General features: G+C 35.6%; 1 protein-coding gene across 1 annotated transcript; it reads left to right on the forward strand.

The window, feature by feature from the left end:
* Window positions 1–176: 176 nt before the first annotated feature.
* On the forward strand, window positions 177–1953 carry LOC110793275 (fe(2+) transport protein 1-like). Its single transcript, XM_021998136.2, has 3 exons — window positions 177–963; window positions 1126–1275; window positions 1387–1953. Exons 1-3 carry the CDS (start codon window positions 265–267, stop codon window positions 1690–1692), a joined length of 1155 nt encoding a protein of 384 aa, XP_021853828.2. The 5' UTR covers window positions 177–264; the 3' UTR covers window positions 1693–1953.
* Window positions 1954–10769: the final 8816 nt, after the last annotated feature.

Consider the following 10769-nt stretch of genomic DNA (forward strand, 5'->3'; position numbering starts at 1 on the left):
TGAGTTTGGACTACTCCCCACACATGCCATTCACAAGCTCACCAAATCTTGCATAAATTACGCTTAATAATTAAATTGAAGTTAATTAATTAACAATTTTGATTATACAATTTAGAAATAAACAACACCCAATTTACATGATTTTTAGTCTATTATAAATACTCAAACCTCTCAACTGAAACAAACAATCAACCATCAGTCCACCAATTAATCAAACAACAAACTTGAGTAAAAAACGTAGCACCAAAATAACAAAAAACAAAAATGGCTAGGCAAATGACTAGCAAGAGAATGAGAGTACTCGAAACACTTTCGATTTCGATCGCTCTCGTCATGATACTCCTCCACGCCACCTCGGTCCGAGGCCAGGATGCCTCGGAATGCGAGGTGGCGGCTAGTGGAGGATGCTATGACAAGGAAAAATCAATGAAGCTTAAAATCATTGGAATTTTTACCATTTTAGTTTCTAGTATGATTGGAATAGGGTTACCCTTATTTTCTACTTCTTTTCCTGCCCTACACCCGGACCGTAACGCGGCTACCATAGTAAAAATTTTAGCAGCGGGGGTAATTTTGTCCACGGGGTTCATGCACGTGCTCCCGGATTCTTGGAACAATTTAACCTCACCATGTTTGCCGGAAAACCCTTGGAGGATTTACCCATTTTCTACTTTTATAGCTATGGTTACGACGGTGTTGACTATGATGATGGATACGGTTGCCACCGCGTACTTTAAGAAGAAGGGTTTGAAGAGAATGCACGCCCATTGCGGTAACCATGATACTAGTGGCGGTGGTGGTGGTGGTGGTGGTGGTGGTGTTGGTGCTGTACATCACATGCAGAGTCCTAGAGAAGGTGATATGGAAATGGTGGAGCAAACAAGCTATAAAGGTAACAAAGAAATTGATGTGGAGTATGAGGAGAAGCAGTCTCAACTCTTGAGGTATCGTATCGTGGCTCAGGTATGCCTTACATCAGTAACATAGTATTTATTACTGTCTACCAAACTGCAGGTTGTTCATGTATGGCTAACATGAGTAGTATTTATTACTGTCTACCAAACTGACCGTTTATGTTATCTTTTATGATTCTCAGTGGCTTATTGTTTATAATGTTACATGAAGGTATTGGAGTTGGGGATAGTAGTGCATTCGGTGGTGATAGGATTGGCAATGGGTGTTTCTAACAATCCATGTACAATAAGACCACTTGTTGCTGCCATGTGCTTCCATCAGCTTTTTGAAGGCATGGGTCTTGGCGGTTGCATCTTACAGGTACTCTAAAGATAATTAAATATATTTTGTAGATTTTAAATTGAATTAACCCGATCCAAAATCAACGTACATATATGACTATATATGTAATGTAATGAATGTTTATTTCAGGCCGATTATGGGTACAAGATGAAGGCAACAATGGTAGCCTTCTTTTCAGTAACAACACCATTTGGGATAGCTCTTGGGATTGGAATGCTAAGTTTCTATAATGAGAATAGCCCATCTGCTTTAATTGTTGTTGGAGTGCTAAATGCTACTTCATCTGGCCTACTAATTTACATGGCTTTAGTGGACTTATTAGCATGTGATTTTATGGGACCTAAACTTCAAGGAAATATCAAGCTTCAATTGGTTTGCTATTTTGCTTGTTTCATAGGCATGGGAATCATGTCACTCATGGCCAAATGGGCTTAAGCTAGGCGCATCGATTAAGCTCGTAACTCATTTCTCCAATGTTATTTTCTGATTTATTGTGAGTTTTAAATTGAAACGACCACCTGCCTCTTTTAAGAAGAGGTGGGTTGTCTAATGTTGTTTTCAAGTTGACATTTTCTCGTCCAAGTCAAACTTATGTTTGTTATAAAACTTACAAGGGATGGATTTTAATAGTTGATGTTTACAACGATAAAAAAAAAAAATAATAAATAAATAAAAAAACATGCATGTATTGTCCAACGAGAATGTAGATTGAATTCCATTTGCAAAAACAACCTCCAAATTTATAATTTGGTAAATTCTGCTACGTACATCCTGAAATTCTAAATCACTCTAAATCCTGGGCCTCCTGGCTTTAAATTGAAAAGTCTAATTGAACGACGTATTTCATCTTCTAAAATTAAACTATTTCTCTAATCTCTTTTAATTTGATTGCGGAAATGCACAAATTTGAAAGAGCTAGGAGCCTAGGAGTGAAGAGATATGAGACGTATAAAATAGGAGAACATGAAAGAGGGTGCACAATATATCCGAGTGTATGTAATACTTTCTCCGTCCAGAAATACTTAAACCGGTTTGATCGGTACAAAGTTTAATACTACCTCCGTTTCTGAAAGTTCTTTACGCTTTGGAAAATGTGTCCAAAGTATAAAAACTTTGACCGTAAATTCTCACTATTATATACACCAAAACGTTACATGTAAGATCTTGTCAGATTGGTCTCGGTATGTATTTTCATAATATCAAATTTTTATAATTTTTCCACATATGAAATTGGATATATTAGTAGTTAAATATTGCATTGGAGTTCGTGCAAATAGTAGCTGTAAAGATCTTTTTGAAACGGAGGAAGTATTAATTAATTGACTTATTATTTAATTAGATGGTAGTTAGTGGAGTATTTTTTAATATAGGTAGGGATATATGTTAACTTTTTAAGGGGGTAGGGGGGAGGGTGCATGGGACCACAAAATGACATGCGAAGAGGGTAATTTATATAATATTTATAAAAGTTTACCATTTATAAAAACAGTACGTGCAAGTTATCCGGAACGACTTTATAAAAGAAAGCGATGTAAGTATTCCGGGACGGAGGGAGTATGTTCTAGCATTGTGCGTACGTATAGATTATACTATCTCCGTTTCAAAATGATCTTTATACTTTCCGTTTTATAATGCATTTTACATTGTGTTTTATATATCTAACATAAAATTTACTATTTTACCCCTCTTACCCCACAACGTTTACAACTTCTCACTTAATTTCCCTTACTTTATTCATTATTTCTTACATCTATCCACCTTTTTACACAACTATCTTAATTACTTTATCAATATTTTATTATATTCTCTCACCTTTTTCAAATTTTCTCTTTTGTCTTAATATTTGTATAAACAGTAATCGTATTACGGAACGGATGTTGTATTTCAATTTAAAGAGAACAAAAAGATCGATCGATCTTACTTTTAATTTATAATGCCAAGGATCATCCTTCAGGGAAGATGTACGTTTCTTAATCTTGAAGCTACCATGCATATTCGGACATAAGATCTTGTCAACTCCCCGTGTTGCTCTGATACCATGCATGATAAAGATTAATGACGACGACTCACCCTTTAGATAGCCCTAGCACTATTTATATCAAAGTTAATTAAGATTTATTTGACCATGTTGTCTTTGATTTGTTTATTTAAACCTATTGGTCGTTGCGGGCCGTGCTCTTAGCTAGGAGCCTGTAATGGGGTGTGGGGTGTGATAGAGATAGAATCTCTTCGGATATTTTATGTACAGTAGATTTCTAATCGTATTAGGTTTCCTAATACAATTAGGACTAATTTTGTAACCCACTATATATATTTGATCAATGACAACACATTCCTCATGACAAGAGTAGGTTCGACGAAGGCGGATATCAAGGACATCTACACAACCGGCCGGTCAGAACTTACATGGGTCATGGCTTAGAACAAGGCTATTCGCGAGATAGTTCGCGCGATGTTTTTATTCCCCGTCGTGAAGGTGCACACAATCTCAATGTACTTAAGATTTTTAGATTTTTCTAAGCCATGACCCATGGGTCTTGTTAGCAGCTGATATTTTTCTACTGACTTTTTTGTAGGCAAAGTTTGACTTCGATGAAGGTGCACACATTCCAAAAGCGATACACATTCAATGCTCTAACCTTTATAGGCATTGGAGAGAAAGGTTGAAGGCTGACCATTTTACAAAGTGCAAAAGTTTGAAAGAAGCAGAACGTGCTTGTCCAACAACTATAGACCTTAACCAATGGAGGTGGCTCATATATAATTACTGGAACCTTCCTAAATAGAGGGTAAGTATAGTGAATATGCTTATACTACTAGTCTTATAATAACTTTATTAATCCAATATATTAATGTTGTAAATTTAAGGAAAAGAGTGAAAAGAATCGGGCGAATGCTCTTTCAAAGAAGATCAAATCAGCATGTGGTGCCAAATCAACAGCTAGGATAATTTATGAATTGGTGAGCTTCTGGAAGTCTTAATTCAAATTCAAATTCCTCTCTGGTTTGTCTACTCATTTGTGTACTTTAAGTTTCTAGTTTGATACTATCATTTTACTTTTCCTAGGGGCTTGAGGCAGAAGCCGGAGAAGGCGGAGGTGATGTACATGAAAATGAGCAAAATGAGCAGGAGGTCAATGAAGCTAATGGTGATCCTATATATTTGAAGCTATGGGAAAAATCAAAGAGGTAATCGAATTATTTATGTCCAATGCATCATTTTTTTCCTTATTGAAAATTTTAATCTTCTTAGTTTTATTACCATAGGCATAAAAATGGGAAGTTTGACGATGAGGCTAAAATCAAGTACAAGGCATTTAAAGAGTTGCATGAAAAAGAAGTCAGAGAGAAAGGAGCTGACAATCTTATTTTGGATATTGCCTACAAATAAGTGCTTGGACATCGTTCAGGTTATGCACGTGGGTTAGGTAAAGGCCACCTTGTGTTGTCCAAGGATGGGAAGAAAGGAAGAGTTGGGCTAGGAGCTAATGTGGAGCATCTGCAGAATGAAAATAGCACGATCAGAGCTGAATTTGAGTCTTATAAACTGGAGGCTAAGAAGAAACAACAAGAATTAGAACAAAAGCTTCAGTTAATCATGGACAAGATTGGCTTGACATAAATAAGGTATGTTTTAATATTAAAGCGTAATTATTTTGAATACAAACTTGTGGGAAAGGGGGGTAAATGCAATCATTTTATGGGGAGATGCTGCCAAAAATCGGGTGCAGTGTATTTGAGTCTAGTTGTCATAAGTTGACAACACAACTTAAGTTATAATTACTTTGTAATTACTTTTTAGCTTTTTTGTCTTATGCATAGTAATGCATATGGGAGTGTTGCCAGCATTAGTACTGGACATCCCTTGTAAAGAAACACTTTCCTGATATTAAGAAATAAGATTGCTCTTATTTTCCCCTTTACCAAAAGCTAAGTCCTACGATGATTTAATCTCTAATCCTTAATCGTTTAATGTTAGTGAGTGTATTCCAGATGAGAGTCTACTATTGTGGTTCCCGGAAGATTCATTTCCACTGTTGTTGTATCCACCTTGATTGTAAAATCTCCCTGGGACATCGATCTTCTGTTGACCAAACACAGGCCTTGTAGCACTCTGAAAACTAGGCCGAGGACTATATCCTTTGTGTATATGTCTATCAGAAAACCTTTGTTGCTCAACAGCAAAAGCAACTTGTTCATGATGTGTGGTCATCACACTAAGTTCTCTGTGTCTTTCCTCTTGTATAAAGAGTCTATAGGCTTGAGATATAGTTGGCAAAGGTTGCATCATTAGTATTGTACTTTTGACATTAGCATATTTTGGATCAACTTTCATCAAAAAATGAATCAATCTTTGGCTTTGTTGCATTTTAAGAAGCTTCTGAGTTAAACTACAACTACAACCAGCACAAGTACAAGTAGGCATCAAATCAAGACTATCAATCTGATCCCAAACAACCTTAATTCACTACACCACAATAAGCTTTTGACAGCGCTTTTTTCATTTAAACACAGCGCTTATAAAGCGTTGTGAATTACTAGCGCTGTTAAAAAAATAATAGCACTTTTAATAAGCGTTGTTGATGTTGCCACATTTAACAGTATTCAGTATATAAGCGCTGTCAAATCTCTTGTAATGACGAAAACTTTAGTGCACTTAACAACCAATTTAATATGAATTAAAATTAGTAGCATTAAACTAAAAAACTATGGTATTTGTGAGCGGATTCTATATTTTTCGTCAGGCTCTATGCCAATTTAACAACTGAAACAGTATGATTCAATTTCATTTCTATCATATCAAATAAGCGTTTTACTGTCTCATAACTTAAAAATAATATACAACAATCTATTCGGAAAAAAAAAAAGTATCTATAAATGTTATATACTTCTCTTAACTAAAAACACACTAAATTACAAACTTGTAGAGTCAACATAATTAATCCACGACAATGATCACACGGAAAGAACATGACATTGCCAATACCCGTCCTTTGAATCTTAGGACCACCGCATACAGCCAGTAGCAAGTGCCAGCACATCCACCACGCTGATCAGCAGCAACACTGCTTGCTGGAAAGACTTGAAATCATCCATACCCATCCTCGGACAAACACAAAATAAATGCATGACATTAGACCTTCCCTTAGATAAAACACCAGATCGAACACTTCTATCTTAGCAGATTTAATGTACTAGGGAATCCTATATTATTTCAATTAGCAGATTCTACAACTCTGCAAGATAAATATGAACAGGTCCGAGAGGTCTTTCATAATATGTCTTCTTTCTAGAAAAATGATAATCGTGATACAATTTATAGTAATTTGTTTTGTTTTCAGATGGTACTCACAAAGTCACAAGTACGCACACCATGTAGAAAATGTTCAAGCCACTCACTAATCAATAATATGTGAGCATATCAACACCATTTACGTAGTACATTTATACAATACGTACATCTCTTATGCAGAATTGCAGATTAAATAATTTTCTAAGCAATGGATGCATTCTTCCACTCTAACATAAATACTGGTCAGGTTTAAGAGAAATGTTAATGAAATGCGAGTGAGTAACATACCTGGGGACCAGGATAGGCTCCAACAGGCCATCCCAAGGGCCAACTAATATTTGGTTGAAGCAGCGTGTATTCTTGCTCTATTCCAAACCTGTTGAAGAATAACTTTTTGGCTAAAACAACGTAAAATAAAGTGAAAGAAAAGAGGGAACAAAAAAAACTGTCAAATACTTTGGGGTTCTATAAAAGAGGTGTCCTTAATATGTAATAGGAAAGCTCCTAGTTGAAGCAAAAATGGGTTCGTATTTAAAGAGAAACTCTTCTTGCATATGATGGAAGGTATTGAAAATACCATATGCAAAAATTATAAGAATCGTAACGCGTTCATCTGATCAGCCCCACACACCACACTACTGACTACTGTTAGAAGATCCGTCAACTGGCTGTTCAAGAAAACTACAGGGATCTGACACTCACTTTTTCCTCACAAGTTTTTCCTCTCATTTGTACTTCCCTCAGCAGGAAAAATTTATGGATAAACTTCAACATTTGAATATAAAGCAATGACTAGGAGATGTAATTAGGAAATAAATCATCAGTTCTAGGAAATTCATACCACGGAACCTCAGAAGCAACCTTTTGGTTGTTGAAAATCTAGGCAGCTTTGTGTCGTTTATTAGTTGGGATTGGTTCTACCGCATGTGTGTATGCGTGACATATTACCTAGAACTACGGTGCATGGAGAAATTAAGATTTGAATCTTAAAAGAGAAAAACTTCAGGTAAAATTATGAGATTTGAATATCCAAATATAGTTTTCTATATTAAACTCACCAAGATATTGTTACTACTACGAAATGGATCATTAAAAATTAGATGCCGAGAAAACATGTGATACGTAAAAAAGATTTAGAGATGTCACAGAATCTTACTATGAGATTACTTCAATGTCTTGTCCTGTGCTTGGACCATCATAGTCCCACTTGGGAAGCTCGGATGGATGCTCAACAGGTTTTGAGAGCATCTAGTACATCAAGAAATTAAACATTGGTTAGATAAAAAAAAAAAGTGAAGTAGCCTCAGTATGAAACCTGATTTGCTACGAAGATCAATCCCAGTTCCTCCAATTCTGTAACAGGGCACTATCATAACTCAGTTAGTTCCATAATGAACTTCTATGTATGAAACCGCCAGACATGCCTTCTCTACGAATGAAGAAAAATCTAGTACATCAGTTTAACTATGAACATAATCATTTTGATTCTACATGTGTTTCATCTGGCCTAAAGTTGTCACGGTTTCAAAATTCAGATAATGAAAAACCATTATCAAATGAATTCGGCAATGATTTCACTTACTGCCTCATCCTTCTGATGAACTCCTCACCAACAGGAAGTTGTGAGTTGTGAGTTGTGACTAAACAACAACGCAAACACATCAACAATAAAACCAACAACATCAACTAACAACAACAAACACAATAATTGCAACAACAACAACAAAGCTGAAACTACAACTGATATACCTACAAACTCATAATTCATGCTTAATTCATAAAGAACATGAATATTTCTAAAATCATATTATCGGAAACCTAGAAAATCCAGAGAATCGCTGATGACAAAAGAGTTCTTTAAACCAGTAAATCTCGCAAACAATTAGACCTACACCATTTCACCCAAGATAAGCAAACAAATCGGAATTATGAAATCAAACTAAATTATGAGAACAGCTAAGGCATCAAATCAACATAAAGAAAAATTAACCATCTCAAGAAATTCAGAATCACAAAAATGGTAAAAATTTAATCAATCAACAAATAGCTTAATCATCAAGAAAATCAACAACAAGCGACAAGCAATTCGACATAAAACAACATAAAATAATCCAGATAAAGTTCATTCACGTATAAAATTGAATTTGAATTTGAAATTGAAATTACCGCGGAATCGCTGATAGGTATCAAAGATTTCGGATTGGTTTGAAATGGAGTAATCCATGACGAGATTATTAGACTTAGGGCTTAGATTCCATGAATTAAAATTTACAATCGGGGCAAAAAACGAAACCCTGAGTTATCGTTCCCTCTCTTTCTCTCTAAAGTTTTGCCTAAATTTTTTTAGTTTGTTTCTCTCTCCTCTCCTACTGTTGGGCACGTCACGCTAAACTGCCTTTGAAGAGATAAGATTTTACTGGTTTTAATTAATTTTGTTATGAGCAAATAAGTTTTTACTGGTTTTACTAATTAATTAATCACAGCGTTTAAAGAAAAGCGCTGTATTATATTAAGATGGAAATTCATATTTCTTCTTTTAACAGCAATGTAAAATAAAGTGCTATTATTTGATACAATTAATAGCGCTTTTTGCTAAGCGCTATTAATTTAGGCGCTGTTAATTAATGTTTTTGTTGTAGTGATTCTTGTAAAAAATTCAGCTATGCTTTCATTTTCATTCTGAGACATTTAAGCAAGCTTCTGTTCTGCAGCATAAAATTGAGGTCCAGAAGTAGTGCCATACCTTTCATGGAGATCTAGCCAAATTTCACGAGCACTTTTGAGATACAATACACTCTTAGCTATTGTAGGATCCAAAGCTTTCAAGAACCAACTGATTATCATATCATTATTGCGTTCCCAGACCATCAAATCTGGAGAATCCAAAGCCGGTTTTGCCAGACTACCATCAACAAAACTCAATTTGTTCCTTGCTGAAAGTCCAATGACCATAGAACGTTTCCAATCACCAAAATTATCTCCAGAAAATGGAGTATTAACGAGCTGCACACCAGAAGCATCATTATGATGCAAGTAATACACCGAAGTCGGATCTTGAGCTTTGCTTAAAGTAGGAGCAGTAGTTTCAATTTCAGACACCATTTTTTTTTTGAGAGAGAGAATTAGTGTTTGATTTGTGAGAAATCAAAAAATTGAAACTAAAAAGAAGTTCCGCTGCAGATTAAAACAACAAATCGAATAGATGAGTTGCTAAATTGCCAAATTTCGAAAATCGGGAAGAAGACTAAGATCGCAAAAAAAATGGGTATGAATTTTCGATGAAACAAAAGCTCAAGAAATTGGGATTAATAGATGCGGAATTTGATTTAGAATCAGAATATGTAGATTGTAGTCCGCTCTGATACCATAAAAGATTGAGGATTAGAGATGAAATCAGCGTAGGACTTAGCTTTTGGTAAAGGGGAAAATAAGAGCAATCTTATTTCTTAATATCAGGAAAGTGTTTCTTTACAAGGGATGTCCAGTACTAATGCTGGCAACACTCCCATATGCATTAATATGCATAAGACAAAAAAGCTAAAAAGTAATTACAAAGTAATTATAACTTAAGTTGTGTTGTCAACTTATGACAACTAGGTTCCAGCTGGAATACACTCACTAACATCCTCCAATGAGCTTCCCAGTATCCAGTATCATTACTTGTTAAACCATGGGATGTTGCTGAGTGCACGAAAAGTCTATTGGGTTATGTAGATGCAGGCATTGAAGCGAACCACCTATCACAAACAGCATATTGGGTTACTAACTCCTTGTAAACGAGTACAAAATCTGGCTTGAATCCGTTCATTACGGCCTCGTCCATCCCACTTTGGATCCGGTTTGCATTTTGTGCAAAACCTTGCATTGTTGGGGCCCTCGTCCATCCCACTTCTCATACAATCAAGTACGGAGTGGTATTTAAATGTGGGGTTATGAATCTTAAGATCATTTGAAGGAGTTGGTCTGCCAGGATTTAGTGGAGCTGTTGCTGACCAAATTTTTATGCAATGGAGTTGTTTTGAGGGAAAATGGGACCCAGTAGCTTATTCATACCAAGGGCAGCAACTTATTTATACCAAGGGCAGCAGCTTATTTATTAGTTATTGATTATATGGTGCAATGTTATCATGTGTATTGTGTTGTAGAAGCCCTGTTATTATCCCTAGTCGCAAAGAAAAATACAGGTACTACCAGTAAGGATAGTACCACAGTCCACAGT

This window comes from Spinacia oleracea, chromosome 6 (genome assembly GCF_020520425.1).
Source record: "Spinacia oleracea cultivar Varoflay chromosome 6, BTI_SOV_V1, whole genome shotgun sequence".
Classification (NCBI taxonomy): domain Eukaryota; kingdom Viridiplantae; phylum Streptophyta; class Magnoliopsida; order Caryophyllales; family Amaranthaceae; genus Spinacia; species Spinacia oleracea.